We start from the raw sequence: 20,861 nt of genomic DNA on the forward strand, positions 1-20,861 counted from the left end.
TTAAAAAATCATTCTTCAATTTATTATTTTTTCCTTTTGATGCTTTTGGAGAATTGGGTTGTCTTTTATTTGCGGTTTCAATCGGCTGCTGTTGCCTAGGACATTATGCCACGTAAGGCTTCTAAACTGCACAGAGTAGGTAGTTATTAACGCTGAATTGGCTTCTGGTATAGTCCATCTGGGCTCTGTATGAGAGAGCTTGCTAGCGGCTACTGATGCTAAGATACCCGCAACCTTTGGGATGTATGCGTGGTGGAGAGGGGCTCAGTGATATGAGATCACTTCTTTTAAGGGAAACTGTCATTAATGAGTCAAGAAACTGCTCATTTATGGTAAGGAGAGGGAGGGGGGGGCTGGGAAACAACCCTGTGATTTCATTTTGATATTGGATTAGCTGTTTAAGACAAGTTTCTTTTTGTGGGGGAAGATTGCATTAAAAATATGCTTTGCTCAGGGGCTTGCTGGCTGATGCTGGAGAGACTGTATTGAGAATCTGATGCTTTACAAATGTCACAACTGTGATGCGGTGGTCAGTCCCTTACCCTGAAAGATAAATGGTACTATTGGAAACATGAGAATAAGGTTGACTTTTCCAACAATAGGATTCTGCCTTTGTCTTTACAGAGAGGCCTCTGAGGACATTTAAGCATTTGTTTTAGTGTTCCTCGGAAAGACTGCGTGTGTGGGGTGCTTTTTGAGAAAGTGGTCAGTGTGCAGAGTACCTGGATTTATAGGCGGATAAGATAGCTAATTTTTCAGAGGAGCAGTGTGCAATTATTGTTTCAGAAAAAATGGCTGAATCTTTTGATATGCATAACGAATTTGTAGTAACCAAGTAGACTGAAGTTGAAAAGACTTAAAAATAATTTCTGGATGCCTTCTTCGGTGTTATTAACCCCTGAAGAGACCTTAAGTAAAAATTTGCATTACAAATCTAACTTTAATATTCGATGTATATTTGCACAAGAATGTATGGTAATATACTAGCTCTGTAGCATTTTGATGCCTGTGTGTTCAGTCTAATAGGTCACTTAAATATTTGAGTTAGGAAATCTGTCTTACAAGCTAGTTTAATCTTTACTAGTTTTTACCAAGCTACAAATGTGCTCAAAGAGATGCATGGTGAGAGAAACCCTCTGCAGCCTTCTACATTGTTCATATTTTAATTGAATTCGGTGCTCATTCCACAAATACATTGTATGATGTCTTTTAAAGGTGATTTTTTTTTTTCTCCTCTCTCCTTGCTTGGTCTGTTTGTAGCTAGATTTTATAAGCTTACTATATTTCATATGTTTTGTTGGTGTGTTTTAGTCTGTGTGTGAGTCTGTCTAAGGCTTAAAGAAATTAAAAACGTACAGAACGTCGGTTCAGAGCTTAGCAGTTCAGAGGACATATTTATACTTTAAAAAAAAAATAAAACTTCTAGAACAACGATTATCTGATTAGGTATTTTTAAAAATGGTTTTGGTGGTTTGTAGCCAGGTTTTCTTTCTCCAGGAAAGAGCTAGGTGAGCTTATAACATGGCCCATCCTAGCCTTCTTCGTTTTTAGCTCTTATGTTTAAAAACGCTTGCAACGATACTGAATTTTTAAAACATACTTGGCCGTTGAAATGAATGTGTGAATGGTAAAATTAAATGATTCCTCTGTATGTTAATAGAGTAGTCCTCGGTTGCTTTGCTTGAGGTGAATGTAAATTCAAGGTTAGTGGCAATTACAGGATGCCATGCCTTGTTACTTTGGCCAAAACGTGCTTTAGGAAAACAAGCCCGAGTAAGAGAAAGAAACGAATGCTTCCTAACTTGTGAGAATTTTTTTAGTAAACTCGCTGTGGTCAGGAGAGGGTAAAATGTTGCTGTTTGGAAGTGAAGTTTTGTTAGTTTGTCAGTGGCAGCAAGCGGAGGATTAATGAATGTGCATTGTTAAGTTAAGCATGTTCCTCTCTAAGGCTGGGGGGGGAGAGAGGAGGGGAATGTCTTTTAAATGCCCAAAGTTCGCCACCGTTTTATTTCCTGCGGAGCTGAGGAATAATGAAGCGAGGTGGTGAAATAATTCTGAAATACTACTGTCGTTCAGGGGGAGTGCTCTGATAAATCGGTGTCTGCTGTGCCTTAAACAGCGTCAAGTGGCAGCAATATCAAATCCCCTTCTGAAAATATGTATTTTAGAAAACCCGACAGGGCTGAAGGAAGGAGAGATGGGTTGATGATTAAAATCAATAGTACCTGAAAATAAACGCAGCTTTAAATGCATGCCAAAGTGCTTTTGTTGTGCCTTTAAGCCTAGAGGCAGATCATTAAATATGCATTTCTCCGGAAAGCAACTGTCGAAAAAGATAAGGTGGTTAAAATACGCCGGACCTGGGAGCCGGGCGTGCAGGAGGTAAGAAGATGTAGGCACTGAAGCATGGCCGAGGTATGACATCGCCGTGGCCGAGGGCTCCTGCGCCGGTGGGGTGGGAAGAGGTAAAAAAAAAAAAGAAAAAAAAAAAGCTAAAAAATACGGGGATGCGTGTTGTTTCTTCAACCGGGCCTTAATTACTAGACACAAGCAGCAGTTCAGAAATCTGGTCTCTGTTGTTGTAGAGGTCACCGAATCATTAACATTGTCAATCTGGCAGCGGCTAATTTCAATAGCACCTGATGTCGCAACGCCTCCCCGCGCGGCGGCGGCCAATCAGCGCCCGCCCGCCGCTGACAGATGGTCCCATAAATGGCTGTAGAGGCGAGCCGCCGGCAGGCAGTTCCAGCAGGGCTCCGCGCCGCTCCGCCCGCCGCCGCCGCCGGGGGCTGCCGCACGGGGACCGCGGTACCTGAGCCTTAAAACAGAGGCAGAGAGAGGGAAGGCAGAGCCGCCCCGCGATCGCGACTCTTAAGCTCTGATTCTCGCTGCACAAACGTCTAGCACTGTGCTTGGTGGATCTCTTGCAAAATAATAATAAAAAACAATTCCCTGAAACCGTAGCAAATCTGTAGAAGAGTTGAAGCCTCTCAAGACCCAATATTTGCCATTAAGAATGGTTATGGTAGGTATTAGTAGATTTAAAATCGGATCGTAGCGGGTTTATGTAGAGGTAGATCTAGAAGCTAACATACAGATTTTCCCCGAATCTGCATCGTTCTCAGTCTGTGTTTTCACATGAATTTAGTTTTCTGCTACTGATTTGTTTGTACATGATCTCTCCCTTCCCCCCCTTCTCTCTCCCCCTCTCTCTCGCTCTCTCTCTTTCATATTTAATGTGTGCGTATCCTTTAATAAAGGATGTACTTTGTCATTTTAAGGTAATTGCGATTTCTCTCAGAATAAAGGAAAAAGCTCATTTCTAATGCGAGGCTGGTATGTGGCTAACTGAAATGCAAAAGGAAGAAGAGGCTTTTTTTTTTTTTTAAGTGGTGGTGGGGGAGTTAATTTCCACATTGACATTTTGGAGATACAAATGCAGAGCAAAATCCTGGGGGGGGGGGGGGGGGGAGGGATGGGGGGGTTGGAGGGGGGAAAAAAAAAAAGCCTCGAGATTGGTAATTTTCTTTTGGTGGACTGCGCAATAGGTATGGTAATTTTAAAAGAGGGTGATTTATATGAGCTTCAGTAAATGCTGCATATTGTATTTCAAAGAGTTTCCTGTCATGACCTCATAAAAAGAGGAGGAGGCTTGTATGTGTTGCAGCGCCTAGTATATGTCGATTTTGTTGCATCGTTGGGCAGCAGCGCTGTAAGAAGGAATGTCAGCTTTTACATAACGCTCTTTTTGCTTTTGACTCTGTGAGGGGCTGTAAGGGTCCATCTTTGTGATCACAGATGGAGTGGAATGGCTTGAAAATGGTAAGTGAACGGGGAGAGCCTGCTTGTGGGGTTTTGTCTCGCTTCTCGTGTGCCTCGCGAATTTCTTTTGTTCGGGGTGGTGGATCGTGAGTCATAAAATAAAATTAGAGAGCCTTGTTTATTTTTTTGCAGGATATGTCTGCCTGTGCGCGCGTGTGTGTATATATATCTCTCTCTCTATATCTATTTAACGTATCTAACTGTGATGGCACTTCACGGCGTTTCCATTGAACGTTGCATTTCAGTCGAGCGAGGATGGTCTCTGCTGACAGTCACGGTGTCATTGTACCGCATGTGCCTGGCGGATCAGGCAGCCGATGATGCCTTTTAATCTCCGCTTGTGTTCCACCAGCCTTAAATACAAACCTAATAATCGCCTCTAAAATTCAGGTATTGCGTTTCCTATGGAGCCGGTGCTGTAGAGGATGGATGGATGGATGGGTGGATGGAAGGAAGAAGGAAGGAAGGGTGTGTTTTTTTGTGTCGGGGTGGGGGCTGGGGGGGAGCCGTGTTGTTTTGTGCTTTTTTAAATGCCGGGAGAAGTCAAAGCCATTTATGTGAAAAATAGTATTTCTATTTTTAGAGGATGTTCTCCTGGCAGAGGAGCCCGGACGCGCTCGTCTCGTCCCCTCTTTTGTGCTTTCCTTACAGATTGTGCAAAATGGCATGATCAAATACAACTGCCGGGGACTTTGGGCTGCGCCGAGCGGGGCGACCCGGGGTGGGGGCTGGGACCGAACCCGCACAATACCCGTCCCTCCTGCCAGCCCCACGGGATGCTGGGGGGTGCGGGGGTGGGGGTGCCCCCCTCCCCTTCTCCCTTCATTTAACGTTTTGCAGACTTTTGCCGCGGATATTTATTATAACCGGGGAAACAAAGCGACGGTCTTTTCCCATTCTTACAGGATTGTCTTTGTCTAGCTGCTTGTTTTGATGGGTGTAAAACAAATAAGATTAGACTGAGCAGCCGAACTGAAAGCGATAGCTGGGAGGAAAAGCCAATGAAAGGTTGCCGGGGAAACGAGCATAGGGGAAGCTGAGTGGGGGAGCAGGTGGCAATCATGTGGGAATACTGCAAACAGTGTAAAAAAAAAAAAAAAAACCTAAAAAAAAAAAAGCAGGGGCTACCTCGATTATCTCTGCTGTTCTTTGTGGCAGTCACAACTTTAATTATTCTTTATAAATAGGTGTTAATTACATTTCTGGCTCAGGCTTACAGTGATTTCTAGAAATCTGGTTTTAAGCATCTGTTCTTTCTCCTCTGCAAAAGAGGGTTATCTTTCCTTCTTTTTTTTTTTCTTTCCCCCTCCCTGCTGTGAAATTGTACGTGCAAAAAATTGCAAGGAATCCTGTGAGGCAGTATTTAAAAAAAAAATGTAAATTATATTGAATGAAGTTGACAGAGGTATAATAGTGAACTCCCACAGCTGATAGCTTCTGCAAATCATTTCTTAGAATTTTCCAGCAAATGTCCCTATGAGAACAGTAGGTAGAATGAATTTACCCTAAGCAGTGATTTTGTGTTAAGTGATATTGGTATTTTTACAAAATCAGATGGTTATATGGCAGAATAATCAGTTCAGGGGAGTTCATCATATCCTAGGGTTTATGCGCTGAGTGGAATTTACAAAAATAATGAGATTATTCTTCTCTTCGTCTCCGGCCCCACCTTTAGCCACAGTCTATTCTGTGTCTGCTGGAGCAATATCCACTTGCAATGTCAGGCTTCTTGTGGCAACTTTACTTTTTAAACAGTGGCTGAATATTTAGCTAATTGTGAGGGTATCTTACTGTAGTGGCGAACAATAATGGAAAACAGCTATTGGTGCTAGAAGTGTTAAAAAAGCATAGTAGACTAGTAAGTGATAGACGGTAGCGTAAAAGATATAAAAATGTGGTTGCCCAGAAAATGCTCATCTATCACACATCAGGAGGCACAAGAGAAGCAAAGCAGGAATATAGAACATGCCTGCCTTTCTCTCTTCAGATATTCAGATATTTTTACTTTCTTCCTTTCTCTGGTGCAGGGTTACTTTGAATGCAAATCCAAGCAGGAACGGTGGTGCTTAGTTTTAATATGAATAAAAAGAAATTAAATCCCCCCTTTTAATTTGCTTTGTTTTAAGTATTGCTTCTGCTGCAATCCTTTCTATGAAGAAGTAATTGAATGGCCCTCTGAAAACTGCACTGCTTTACAATGTGGGGGGTGGAGGGGGAATCTTGAGGGTGTGTGTGCGTGTGTAAAATTCTGTATTTTACAGTCTGTGCATGTGCACAGAGATGTATTCTGACATGCATTGTAGTTGTACGTGAGAGTAAAATAATTTTTCTTCTGTCCAAAACAGAGATACTGTGTTCTAAATCTGTTAACTTAGTCATGACAATAAATAAGGGTGCCTTTTATTATACACAGCTGCATTGTTTGTTTTAAGAGTCATCAGCTAGTAGCTACATTTTCATTTTCTGTTCAATTTGGTGTTTCTACAAAGATTTAAAAATAATGTAATCCTTGTTTTAAGGCGCACGTGTTCCTGCCCAGATCTTCCTCATTTCTTTGTTTTAAGATTATATTAATGAATACAGCCTGCATGTACATAGTGACATTTTCTTTTTGCATGTAAAAGATAGCATTGTAAATCCTCCTATAGAAAAATAGCTATTAAGTTAGTGAGATTGAATTAAGATTGCTACAAATACTAACGAAAGATTAAAACATAAAACCTCTTTCTGTTAAGACAAAAAGGTAGAGAAAATGTATTCGTCTTTAGACGTGACATTTTAAAAAAAAAAAAAATTGTTGTCTTGGTGAACTACTAGTCAGAATGGAGGAAATTTTATGGTTGGATATTGATACAGTGTGAATACCAGCCATCAGTTTAAAATCTTATCCCCATGTACTCTACTAATCAAGTTCCCGTGTTAGATACAGGCATGCCTCTCCACTGTTGACTGGCTTGGTTGCCTCCTTTGCGTTCTTCCTCTTTATTAATTTTGCGTTTTTGAGCGCTCTCAAAGTGAGCCGGAGCTGTTGTGACAAAGGATGGTTACAGTGAGCTAGAAGGGGTATACTTAAAAATCCCATTTGAATGGGTTTGGAATAGTCTTCATCATCTTTATTTGGTCCTGTTAAATATTGTGACTCTGTTGAAAGAAAATCCAGTTGCATTAATCTTACATATATTTAATGTATTAATTTTTTTGAAATAATATCTTCTAGGTTACAGTGAATTTTTTTTCTCAACCTTCCTACTTGGTATGCTGAGAGTGTACTAATTAAATGCAGGTTATTTTCTGTGTGTAATTGTCATACTGTTGGTACATAACCTAGAGCCACTCCACACCCCAAGGTTTTTCAAAAGAAATAAAGTATTGCGTCCCACATTCTGGCAGGGGAATTGGTTTTCTTCTTTGGGAACTTGCACTTTCAAAATAATTTCAGCAAACACCCCAGGCAAGAAATGGGCAGTGGCAGAGAATATTATAGCGAGAGGGAGAGAGATGCAGATAACTTGACAAATCCACTTGTCTGTTTTGGCAATCTGTGTCCACTAGACAACTCATTTACATGCCTGGACACATTAAAATGTACATTTGTTTGTCTGTGGGACAGCTAACTGGATACACTCCGATGCACTGGCAAATACTGCAATGCAGTATTTTTTTCAATGTCATTGGGGTTTTTGGGGAGAAGTGGGCGCAAACAGTCTTTTTGCAAGCGAGGCGATGTTAAAAAGCATGGTACCTCTGTAAAGGATAGGCCAGATTTTGCAAAATTTGCCAATCTGTGATGGAAAGTCACCCCTCCCCCAGTGCACTCCTCTCCCTCTCTTCCTCTTTCTCTTTTTCTTTCGGAGTAGGGTGGAGGAAGAGATGGGTATGGATGTGTTTTTATGTGTGTGTGCATGCATGTGTATCTTCCCTTCTAATTTGAATGGACATTAAGGAAAACGCTGGGATTTATATGAGAAGGGAAAGGGCATTTGCGTAATGTAATGCTTTCCAATTGTTTGTGTAAATGTCCAGTTACCAGCAGCGTAGGACTTGCAAGTAACTTTAAAAGCAAGGCACATTTTTTCATTTTCTAAAGAATTTTGGAAAGAGAAAGGTAGTGTTTCAATTCAACAAGTACAATAGATTTAATCCTAATAAAAATACTCTTTAGTGGGGAGTTGTACCTTGCCTTAGCCTTTGCATTTGAGTACGTTTAACCATTTGAGATAATGTAAAGTGAAGATGTTGGAGAAATGGATATTCAAAGACTGTTTGCTTCCTTGCTTTTTCCCTTCAAATGATCAATCTTTACTTTCTAAAATACTGGAATATTTTAGGCGCAGGGGGCTTTTGTAGGTCACTAGCTTTACAGCAAGAAGAAGAAAGGAGGGAGAAAAGGTCTCAATGTGTCAGAGGCAGTAATTGTCTAAAATTAGCCATCTAGAAAAGGCAGGAAAGGCTTGGAGGGAAGAGAAGGAGGCACTAATATGTGAAACAGCACTGTGCTAGTCGGGGAGATAATGAGTGATAAATTTGAACTGGTGCAGTGGTGTGATGCCCATTAATTTCTCAGAACCTTGACTTTGCAGGTTTGTTACTCTGTTGTTCACACCTTTAATTATAACCAGTTTTGGATGATAGCTTGTGGCACTGAAGAAGAGACCTTTTGTTTGTTGTTTACTTATTTAAGTATTCAGACAGAGTTTGCAATAGCATTGGAACATCAGTGTTAGAAATGAAATACTTTCAGATGAGATTATAAGAATGCAATTAATTTTTGCAACCACCTAACATTGTCTTATTTGTAGCATTTACATTGCTTGCATAAATTAATTAAGAATTGGCTGAATAGAACCGGTGTTAGGTTGATCTGTATCTTCTGTCACTATAATCTGTTTTCCCTAACTGTTTTGGAGCTCCTAATGCGTTATTGCTTCTTTAGGGCCCCAAAAAGTAGGGAGGAAGCTGAGAGTTTGCCTTACCTATTGTTCTGCCCTTGACTGTGTCTTATGTGAGGACTTTCACCTCCATGAAGAAAATACGTAAAAGCCAGGAAATGCTGCAAACCAGTTAGGAATCGTTAATTAAATGGGACAAAAAGACAGAATATTGAGGAAAAAAATAATTAAAAAAACCAAGATAGCTAAACCTTTGTGCATCCTCTCTGGAAATAGTTTAGTTGCACAGTAAAACACAAGCCTGGCTTTGACAATATTTAGAGTCACGATGTATATAAAATACTGTAGTACGCCTTTGTTGCTAAGGCACACGCAATTGCGTCAGCGATGCTGTTGTGATGGGAAATTATATGTCCTTGAATTCTTAAAAAAAAAATGATTTTATTCATTTAATATTAAACTTTTTTGTTGCTATAAAAGCTCTTAAACATAATGGTTGGTATTTTTCCTAGTCTGGAGCTGTGCGCCAGTGTTTTTCAGGATGGGGTGGTTGCGTATTTGGCTTTTGAGCATTCGGAGCTCTTGGAGGTAAAGGTGATCAGATAATGTATGTTTGTTTCAAAACAGACGCAAATGGCTATGGGAGGTGGTTCTGTCATTCGCAGTGCTTCAGGAAGGTTCCATGTGTAATGCATCTCTGTCCACGTAAGTGATTTTCGGTGTTGGCAGAGGGCAGCAATGCCACTGGAGCCTTTCCAGTGGTGTAAGTCCTTCAGATCCAGCCGCCTCCCTGCGTACCCGGGTGCGTTCACCGAGCTGTGGAAGGAAAACCAAACAGCTCCCTCTGGTTTTTCCTTCCTGAGGGACGTTTGGCGAGAACGTCCTATCTGACCCTCCATGTCGAGACCAAAAGATTGCTGCTGGAGCAGGTAACTGCACTGCGCCTGGGCCCTCCGTGTTGGCCTGTAATTGCATGTGTGCTCGTTTGGAGTAGCCGATTGTTTTTTTCTGAGCACTGTGAAGTGTTTACTCCCAGGTTAAGTGTTCTTGAAAAGCTTTTGTAGGGACATGAGGGATGAAGGAAGCTTGTCCTTCTTACTTTTCCTCCCCTTATGAATCTCTCATTATTGCGTACTGGAAAACTAGCAAAGACAGCAATACTCATAATTTACAATTTAAGGTAGATCTGACTCCTCTTGTAGCGTTATGTCCCATTGCCCAGCGAGGATGTGGAATTCCAGGAACTGATTCTGTCCCCTTGTCTCTCCTGCTGCAGATCAGGACAGCTGCCAGAAGGCCATGTTTCTCTACTGCTCTGAAAAGCAAAACTGATATTTGTGACTTTGAGAATTATTATTGCTAGACTAAACTTCCTCAGAAGGTTTCGCATTGGAGATTTTTTTTGTTTAATATGTGGATTAATTTAAACTCTTGATGTCTATGATGTGCTTAAGGTGTGTGGAAGTCAACCTGTTTCATGTAGTTCTGGTTTGAGAGGGTCGTAGAAAACCGCACAGGCAAAATACTACCGAACCTTTTTGCTGATTTGAATGCTAATCTGTGGAGGAGGCTGTGCCTTTTCTCAGTCCTAAGCTGACATGTAGACTCCCATAGCCATAAGCAGTTTGATGTTAGATAATATAAAATTCATGACTCAACAGCATGAAATAACCCGTGGTTTAAGTCACTACACTGTGGTGAAGTGTTAACACGTTCTGCATTTGGGATCAGAGATATTTGGGGGTATTTGGCTTTTTTACTTGTTTGAAGAGTTTGTAAATGTGACTTAATTGCTCTACTTTGTTTTCTTCCACTGGTCATCCTTGATCTTTGAACGGTAGTCAGTGACTTCTTGCTTTACTATGTGCAAAAGAACTTATGGGCAAAGACTCATCCTGTTATTTCTGTAGAGCATAAGGCACAGTCATGACACTGTAGAAGTAATAATGCATGTAAACAAATGCTCCTTAAATAAAAATAGTTCTAATACTGTTCCCTGTATATCTTTGTTCCAAATGAAGTTACTGGCAGTAGATGAGTAGGGGGAAGTTGATTTTTAGCAGAAAGCGTGAATGCTGGAAATTCTTCCTAATATGCGTGTGCCAGCTATACTGTGGCAATGTTGCTTTTGATTCCCTTCCTGTGAGAGCAGCTGTTCAGGGAATTAATCTCTTTGCTTGATGCAGAGGGTCCTGAAAAATTCAATGCGCAACCACGGTGGTAGCTGTGGCCATTTTTAGAGTGACCGTTGATGGGAACTAACTCCATGATCTAGCACAGTAGCATATTGTTCTTTAGACTAACTGGGCCAGGACAAAATTATCATTCTGTATTTCGTGTGCTCTGTGAGACATTCCGGAGTGCACTGCAGAATTTGACATTGTGTTTGATAATTTATAGAGCACAGTTTATATTTAACTGTAGACACACTAATCCAGGGAAAGAGTAGTATATTTTTAGAATCCCTTTTTTATTGTCTGTGCTTGTCATTACCCAACTACTGAAAGGAATGTTCACAAATGTAGATGCTCACTGGGGTAGAAATTGTTGAGTTTAATTTCCATCGTTAGTCTTTGCTATATGCAAAAATGAACGTTATTTGTGTGATGTTCTTTGTGATTATCGAGAAGCTTTGCAGCCATACATAGGCATTGCGGCTGCTGCAGGAGCCATGTTCTCCTCCAGCGCTTCAACACCAGGCTGGACCAGGACACCTAGGCTGAATGCCTCCGTGGTCAGGGGTGCTTAGGTGATATATTAGTTTTAGTAGTGACACAATGTCACTTCTGTCACCAAGTTACCCTTCTTTGAGGTGAAACACACAGATGGAGTGGATCCAGCTCTGAGTTGAAAGCGTCTGCCTATGACTGTTGAGTATTGTAAGGGAAAGGTAGCCAGTAGAAAGGACAGTAACTTGGTTATTTTGACTTCTTTAATATTCAAGGGAGCTGTTCTTATGTGTTTAGACTGTTAGGAGATTTCTGCCTAGTAATCTCTAATAATGCTGTCACTTTTCCAGTTGCCTATTGACATCTAAGCAAGATGTACTGTATGGGTTTTGAGTCAGGACAGCTGGGGTGGCCGGGGTCCCACCCTGTCCGCAGGTGCCTGTATCTGAGCAGGGGCTGGTGCTGGCAGGGCTCCTGTGGGGTGCGTTAGCAGAATTGTGTTTTAATCAGGAGTATGTTATCCATGAGGTCTGCTCATTGGTTTGTAGTTTGTTGGGGTTTTTTTTAAGAGGTGATTTGAAAGATTTTTTTATTATTATTTCTTGGTGTTCAAGGGTATGTTTATTTGAATAAGAATTTGGTGAATTAGAGTATTATTTCATTTGAAAATTTTAGGAGGCATCTTAGTAATTGGAATAAGGAGGGTGTTTGATTTGGCCTGTGGCATCTTTCCCTTCCTTAGCACAGAGATTAATAGAGTTTATGTCCAGGATAAACCATTAGGATTTGTTAGCCTGATCTATGACAGATACATGCATATGTGCTTGATATTTTGTCCTTTATTGATGAATAATATATTATTATTCTATGGTAGTGGGTCTTTGAGCTTAGCATAGATGCTTTTATGTATGAGATTGTTTGAATTTAAGTGAAGTATTACTGAGATCCTTATCCCATAGAGTACGTTAAAACTTACTCTCATTTAAGCCATTGTGTAGATACTTCTTTTGTGAGACCATTGGAGTAAACAGCTGCCTCTGCGTACTAGGTCATTTCTGATCATTTTTCCACCAGAAATTTCTCAAGTCTTCAACTTTATTATCTGTTCATGACCTTTAAGATGGTGATGGCCACGTTAATTTGGAGTAATTCATTGTACCTGTGTCTACCATGGGTATGGTACAGAAGCAGGAATGTCTATATTTCATGAAAAGATTATTTCCATAAGTAATATTAATGTGGTACAGGGCTGTAGACTTACAGGTGAATTGTAGAAAAGATGTAAATTTCTTTTTTATTACCAATCCAGTTCAGTTTTAAGAGAAATATGCTGTTGCTTTGCAGTAAGGTAACATTTCTGCTGATGGAGATGGAAACTGTGGTGTTCTGCTAAGTCCTATTTTGGGGTCTATCTCTTAGACCTGCAAGCAGCAGTATCCATAGAGATGATGTTGCCAGCAGTCGAGATGTACACATGTTGATTAGTGTTTCCTAATTGCGTTTACCAGTGTGTCTTCATTAAGGTCCTGTTGAGGACAGAGCCTTAAAACATCTTGGTTGTGGTGTGCGTTTTGCTAAGCTATCTATTCCTGCCTAATATAAGCCTGTCTGCATGAAAAATATATGGGCGGCATTTTCAGAAGAAGAATTTATAGCTTAGGAGCTGAAATCCTATTGCAGTGAACGTTAATGAATCTTAAATTGCTTAAGGGCTTCTGAAAATTGTAGCTTTTGTTTCTAGAACTTCAGTAGAAATAACAGTGGTGGGGGGCTGGATGTTCCTAGGCTTCACAGAGAGCTTCCTCTGTCCTTGCTTTGCTTTGCCTTCTGGTAAGTAGACGTTTTTAGGTTTCAGTATGGCTTGTGATACAGCTTTCACTGTCTCAACTTTCAGGTTGCAAATGATTCTAGATTATTTTCTTGAAGGGAAAAACATAAAGTGGAATTGTGACAAGTCTACAGCAGCTGAAGAGTTGCAGCTGTCTGCTTCTTACATGAACATATACATACCTGTGGGAATCTGTGTGTCAGTACACAGTGCAACATACATACTCCCAAGTCAGTAATATAATCCAGTTACCGATTAGTAATATATAACTCAGTAATACAGTCAGTAAACTAAACAAGTAGGTAGTGATTAGGAAACAAAACTCTGAGCTAAAAATAAAATTCAGAAAGTAACCAAAAATATAAGAAGACTTTCACAATTTCCTTTGCTTTCATTTCAGTGTATTTTTAGGCTGTACGTCCTTTAGCCTGAAGATCTGTCTTGGATGTTGATCTCTACCATGCTCTTGTAGTATCATTATTATTATTATTATTACCTAGTATCCAGGCTTTTCAGAAACCCTCTCCAATCTTTCAAGGTTGGCCTCATATACTTAAATGTTTTCAGTGATGTTTCTTTTTATCACCCTGGTAGCACAGATTTTAGATACGGTTTTTGTTAGTCACTGTCCCTTTTTCAAGAGGGACAAGGCAGTCACTGGGAGACCTCTTGCCTTTGTGGTATCTGCCTAATAAAATCCAATCCATGGAGGAAGAGGATGTTTTCATCACATTTTGGCTTGGAGCATCAATCAAAGAAAGAACTCATCTTATTGATGAGATTGTTTGTTTGTTTTTTTCAGACTCCTTTAGCCTTCATATGCAGCTTGAAAGAACAAGTAGTAGATCCAGATGAAAAGCCAGGAGGGAATAAGGAGCAACCCAGAATGATGAAATAAAATAAAGCCCTTGTAAAACTTTAGGTACAGAACTGCCTGGTACGAATTTGGGAGAAGTAGAAGGGCGATTGAAGAGGAAATAGATGTTGGTTCAGACAGCAGAGCCCGACCGCGTAGCCTTTGTTCTGGTTTAAAAACAGTACAGACCTTTGAGCAGAGGCAGCCGGTGACCCCTGGGGATGCGGGTGGGCAGGAGCCATTTGGCCGTGTCCTGGCCCAGAAGTGGGACACCTCCCCACCACCGTGGCATGTGGGACGCAAGGGGTTGTAAGGGGTTCTAACCTGAGCTAATTGTGTAACCCATGTAATAGAGTGGGGATGCATCCATTTTCCTCTCTGGGTGTTTTCGAAGGTGGCTTTCTCCAAAGCTGTGTTCCAGGGCGGTGTTTGAATGCTGTGAAATCAAGGCTGTGTTCTCCCGTATCTTCATATGTAAATTATGTTTAATGGCAGAAATTATTACAAGCAAATTCTGGTGAAACCAGTCTAAATAAAGAAGGGGATAGCTGGCTGGCTTTCTAGAAGTCAGTTTGTCTTAGTAAAAAGGATGACCCTGATACAGGGATAGTAGGAAACTTCTGTGACCATCACCTGTTATACTACTTTTCCTCACTTAATGTTTCATTAGTGCTGTTGAGCACGTTTGCTGTAGACTTTCATAAGATGTTTGGAGAACACAGAAGAATAGAGCCAAACACCTCTGAGGTTTCAAACTTGCATAGTTTCTCTGTAGTCTTCGCAAGAGGTGAAGAAGCTGGAAACAGCAATTGAAAATTAAGCCCAGTAGAAGTTCATGAAGAACCTCAAATACTGTGAGTTGAGGCAATACATGTGACAGAGCTATAACTATATTCTGCTTCTGGAAGAATGTTTTGTCCTTACAAATGTGCAGTGCAGCACTTCTATCGTGCTTTCCAGAAATTGCTGTGCATGGAGTGTTTGTCCATGTATCTCCTTCCCAGTCCTGTGTGTTTCCTCTGGGCTTTGGGGAGTGCTGAGCTCTATGTATGCTAATTGTAGTTCTCCTCCTTCAATTTCTTATCCCCAGAGTACCTCCAGGAAGAGTAAGAGACCATATGAAGTGTGTGATATGATGCATTTGTTCCTATCTTGTGTGTGGTTATTGGATATGTAGTTCTGAGTGGTTTCCTCTACTGATACCTTAGTAGTTATTGATGTTGAAATGATTGTGACTTATTTAGGTGTCTCCTTTATTTTCCTCACTCATTCCCTTTTGTCCTTGAAATCAAATGCAAAACTGTAGAGTCTACATTTCATGGAAACAGAAGATATACTTATCTGAAAATCTCAAAAGAAAAAAAAACACTCCACTGTTTGGTGCATCATTATGCTGTTTGGCTTTTTGAAAAAATTGTTAGGAGTGGTGACCTTACCACTGGGCCAGGTTTGAGGATATGGTGGTGTGTTATGGAGCTGTCACAGCTTCCTGGGTAACTTCAGCAGTTTGCCTAGATGCTTTCCTCTGGTTTGATTTTTTTTCCCTTCTGCAAAACTTGGAATAAAAATAACAGGTTTTGCCTTTCTATTTTTTTGTCACTGTGTTGGTGCAGCGGCAATCCCTGCCCTTAACCACCCATTTGCACAGCATCTAGCACAACTTTGTGCTGGTGTCAGTTATATCCTTCAGGCACTGCTGTGATAACAAGTAATATTGCCAATGAACTTTGCATTCATTTCACTGCAGATTGGGGACAGAATATTTTGTTTTAGCCTGTTCACACAGAAGTATGTAATGGACTAGATCAGGATAAATTTAGCTGTTAAAGAAATTTATTTTCTCTATTTGAACTGAAGCTTGCCTCTTAAAATGAATGCATTTGTTGTCCTCTCCATTTGGATCACTTGTGTGCTTTGTACAGTTATGCAAACTTACTGAAAATGTTTGAACACCATTTCAACCTGAGTGCAGTGCACTCTGAAACCAAGATTTTGTAAGAAAGGCTGTATCCCTGCCATGAAAGCCAGAGACAGCTAGTTTTCTGAGCTGGGACTTTCAGCTCTATCTATATTTAAAATATTAAATATGACTTCTACTTGAAGGAAAGCAAAGGTGGAGCATGTAAAAGTGCATATGAGTGGGGAGCATGTCAAAATATGGAGGGTTAGATAATGATTTGTTTCTGGGATATTGGATTTGCCTCCAGGCAGACTTACTCAAAAGCTTCATTTTCCTCCTTTATTTCATGTTCATGATGTATTTATTAGGTAAATAATAGCAAAGTCTAGTTGTGCAGTACATAAGCTTTAATAAAATGTAATTGACAGTGAAATTTGACAGTTGTGTTAGAGAAGAAAATCTGTACTGGAGCTGCGCACAGAGCATCGTTTGCCTCTCCTAAGGTCACATTAGAAAGAAGCCCACGTAATGTGTATGTGAGGTTCGGGTGCACCTGCTTCTAGCTCTGGCTGGAGTTGTGGTTTTGAACCAATGAATACTTAAAATCAGTATTTTTTTTTTAACACTCCTATGGGAAGAAGACATGATCCGTCCTGAAGGCTTCATGATCCAGTGCCTCATTCTGCAACAACGTAGGGATGCACTTCATCCCCCTGAAGCGAGTAGCAGTGGCCGCAGGTAGAAGCGGGGTGGGGGCATGCAGCCGCCGGTCCGGGGCCGAGGGACCTGGCCTCGGATGTATTTGTATGTTCCACTCCATACCTATGGACCGACCTTCTGGCTTTGGCGTGGCTATTCCCATGCAGATCAAGAGATGGGAGGGCAGTGGATGAGTCAGGCAGGCAGCTCCTGTAAATTGGGTTTTTGTCACCTGCAGGGAAAAAGTTCTTGTGGGACGGAGGCTTGTGCTGTGCTGGCTTCCATTCAAAAGAGCAGATATGCTGGGAGTTAAAGCCTGTTTCTCATTATAGAAGGAAAACCTTTGTGAATCTACATTTATTTTCTTTGAGAGGTTTTGTTTGTTTCTCCTTTTGTCATCGTTGTTCAGGAGATGGCTATGGGACCTCTGCCATGGCACCATTTGTTTCCACTTGTAAAAGCAAACAAGTTGCAATGCTAATTAAAGAGCTTTTTTTAAATAATGCAAAGCTCTTACTTTATCTATCTAAATTCTTTTTTATGGGAGAATGTTCTGAGTTTGTTCATTAATGAACACTTAGAAATAATATAAAATTAGACCTCATGAATTCTTCATGAGGTGTAATTTACCATGATCACTTTTCCTGGTGTTTAGGTGCTGTGAACAGTTCATTATTCATAGATAACTTTTTTGACTTCTGAGTCCTCAAAGTGGATATGTCTGCATGAATTCTGCGATTTTTTTTCAGATTTTGATTTTAGGAAATGATTGCTTGTGTTATGTTTAAAAACACTTCTCTTTAGAGCCTATAAATAACACTTATTCTTAAGATTCTTAATTGTTACTGTTTTTCATACATAAATTAATTTCTGTTTATTGTGAAATATGGGCAGTAGAGTATACATAATTCAGATAGCAAGAATGGGTGCTAATTATTTGCTGAATATGAGCTCCTTTCAGCATACGTATGTGACAGTCTTTCAGTTCAACATGCAGACCTTCTTTTAGACTGCTGAGAACAAATTTGGTAAATATGAAGCATGTATATTTACATTTATCGAGCCATTGGCTATTGCTTATGTATGCAATAGGGAGATAACGCTGTCTTAATCACTCTGTGGGTAGTTTTCTAAATGATTCATTAACTGTGCTTTGTAATGGTAGATGGATGTCACATTTACTGTAATAACTGAAGATTAATGTCAGTTACTCTAGCTTGTTTAAGCATTGTAATAGTTGTGTTTATACATACAGGTATTCTTTGCATTATTGTTGCAGCTAATATTTCAGCAGGAATAAATTGAAATTAATTTAATTGTAAAAAAAAAAAACAAACTACAAACAAAAAACAAACCATGAAGATAGGAGTGAAGTATTTCTGAAACATTATTTGTAATGTAGGAATTGCTATAATGGTTATTTGTCGCTGATACTTTGTAGGAGGGGTTATACCAAGCCTTTTGGTAAGCAGTGTTTTGCAAAACACTGGCAAAGCTTATGCTGTCTTCCCAAGCAGCAAAGCATTTCTTTGTGAAAGCTGTCAAACTAAAATACCTCGTACTTTGCTGATACATTACCATACTGAGAAAAGTAGTACACCGAGAAGACATTTTTAAAAGTAGCAGTCTGATGAAATACATCCAGAATTTGATATATGGGTTGCCTTCAACTTACAAAATTGCAGTCTTTAAATTCTGTCACAGATAGTATTTTTTCAATGTTCTAAAGATAGAATATTCAAATTATTGGTAGCTAAATTATCAATGTCTATCAACAGTTACTGCAGCTCATTCTTCTTCAAAGATACTGTTATCCTGTATATAGAACATGGTGTTGCAGTATTGGGAGTCTGGCAAGTTGTTGCCAAAAACAACCACCCAAAAGAAAGTGCCTTTTTATACCAGTAGCGTGTGAATGTCATCACACATGACGTTTGCACTGTCATATTTCAAGACTAGTAGTAGCTGCCTAAATTAGTTCAGAGAAGGTCTACAAAAAGATAGAGATGTTGCTAATTTTAAGTGACATGTACAGGGGTTTAATACTAGTCTTCAAGGGATAAGAGTATATCTTGTTTTAAAAAAAATAATGTTGGGGTTAAGTCACTGCTGGATTTTCCACATTTTTTTTGCCCTTATCCAAATAAGCCCTTGACGACTTAGACTTAGAGCCTCCTTTAGTATTTTTGTAGAATTCAGTTATTTAGTATTTTTGTAGAATTCGGTTACAGCCCAACACTTTCTTGTGTTAAGAAAAGAAGTTATTACCAGTAATTAAAACATAATGAAAGTTAACTGTGTGCCCAGGACACTAGAGTATCTATTTCAAAAATGTTCATGTTGTGATACCGGTATTGAATTAAAAAAATCTAAATCTTAGTGTTGTGGATAGAAAAAAACAGCAAATAGCATGTTGAAATGTATTCTTTGAATAAATAATGTTACTCTTATGTAATGTGCTGACTGATGTGGGATCAACAACTACTTTAATGTTAAAAACAGTCATCGACAGTTAATGTCCCAGTGCATGCACACTGAACTCTTAACAGTGGATTTGAGCTTTAGACGTGTATGGGAGAGCGCAGAATGTTTGGAAAGGAGAGCTAGGACTTACCTTTTCGTTACCATTAATAATTTAAGTCTTTACTAGGGATGTGAGTCAGTACATCTAAAATAAGTATTATTCCTTTGTGCCCATGAGAACTTTGAATGCAAGCTCTGGTACATAACTCCTTTTGCACAGAAATCACTCTGTCAATGGAGACTTGTAATTTTTTAACTGCATAATTTTATCTGAACTATTTTATCAGAATTGGTTTTAATAATACTTCAGCATTTCTCTCTATCCATTATCTCACTTCTTTTATATATATATAGCAAATAGATTTTCAGTAACCTACAACTTTGCAATAATTTGAAGGGCAAGTGCGTGCCTTGATTTTCCTTTCTACTATTGAAAAATCAGGAAAACCTCGTTGGTGTTGAGTGAGAGCAACTAGGAAGAAAACCTGGCACCTGGTGCAACATTAGTTTATGCCAAGAGATTTTGATGAAGTATTAATGAGGAAAACTACTTGTTCAAAACCAGATTTTTACAGAGCAGCTTAATCTTAATGTTCTGAATGTGTTAAATATCTGAGTTTAATTCTGTTTGTTTGCTTGGTGTGGAAGGTAAGCATGCTGAAAATGTAACTAAAAAGAGTTTGCAAAATGCGTAAGTAGGACACGAGCCAGTTTTGAATTTTGTTTTCTTTCACAGATTTTAAAAGATCCAGGGTTATTGTTCATCATGGGGAACTATAGATAGCTTTTGTGTCCGTTGGTAATAATAGATGATGCACCTTCCTCAGAGCATTGTGCTGAAGTCCTGCTTCTGCTGTAACTGAAACCAGTGGTGTGGGATTCCTGTCTGCTTCAGAAGGGCAGGATCAGTCCCTAAAATTGCAGTTTACCTTGTGGATTTTTTTATGTTGGAAAGGATGTGGTCAGATGATTTAAATGCACGCGGAAAGCTGCAGTTAACCATGTCAGCTGCTTCACTCGTCTTCTGACTATATCTTATTGTCAGAACTGGAATTTTCCCCCCCCAATTTTAATCAAGTTGATGCAGATAAGAGCATATAGGAGCACACTGTGCTCAGCTGAAGCGTGTTAGCCTTGGGGTGCAAAACCCTGACCCCGCAGCGGGCTGTTAGCAAAGCTTAGAGTTGGTGTCTGTGTCTGCTGTGGGGGTCATGGAGGTGCAGAGACCAAAGGATGATCTTCCAGCTGGAATCCCGAGCTGAACAGATTTAGCAGCATCTGAAGCATTTAGGAGTATGTGCGAGTAAATACATGTATGAAATCAGATCGAAAAACAGAAGCATGGCTGATACCGGGTAAAAGGGAAAGTCTTGAAGGAGGAGTGTATGGGGCTGGCACAGCTTGGCAGAGGATGTCAGCAGCGCTTGGTGCCACGTGGCTGGTAAAATTGGCAGGGGGATTCTGGTTTGGATGTGCCGATTTCTTTCAAGAAGTTACTATTTTTGTGGAGTTTATTTTCAAAATGATTCTGCTGTGTGGGTTAAGGCCTTTCTGTTAAGCACAATGTGGCAAGGCTGCTTTTTATTTAAAAATTGTTAAACCGAGTAGCTATTCCTGGGCTTGATAATAAAAAATAATGGTAATTCAAAACTTATTTCCATTGATAAAAAAGAGG

The 20,861-nt window shown here is 39.9% G+C and overlaps 1 protein-coding gene across 3 annotated transcripts in view; it reads left to right on the top strand.

Moving 5' to 3' along the window:
• The first annotated feature begins 215 nt into the window (after positions 1-215).
• Positions 216-20,861, top strand: part of ELAVL4 (ELAV like RNA binding protein 4) — a 63,520-nt gene continuing 42,874 nt past the window's right edge. For all 3 annotated transcript variants that reach the window (XM_075037611.1, XM_075037609.1, XM_075037610.1), the window contains exon 1: positions 216-332. In XM_075037611.1, coding sequence (XP_074893712.1) covers positions 216-332 — 117 coding nt within the window. The remainder of the gene's footprint in view (positions 333-20,861) is intronic.

Source organism: Buteo buteo, chromosome 10 (assembly GCF_964188355.1).
Source record: "Buteo buteo chromosome 10, bButBut1.hap1.1, whole genome shotgun sequence".
Taxonomy (NCBI): domain Eukaryota; kingdom Metazoa; phylum Chordata; class Aves; order Accipitriformes; family Accipitridae; genus Buteo; species Buteo buteo.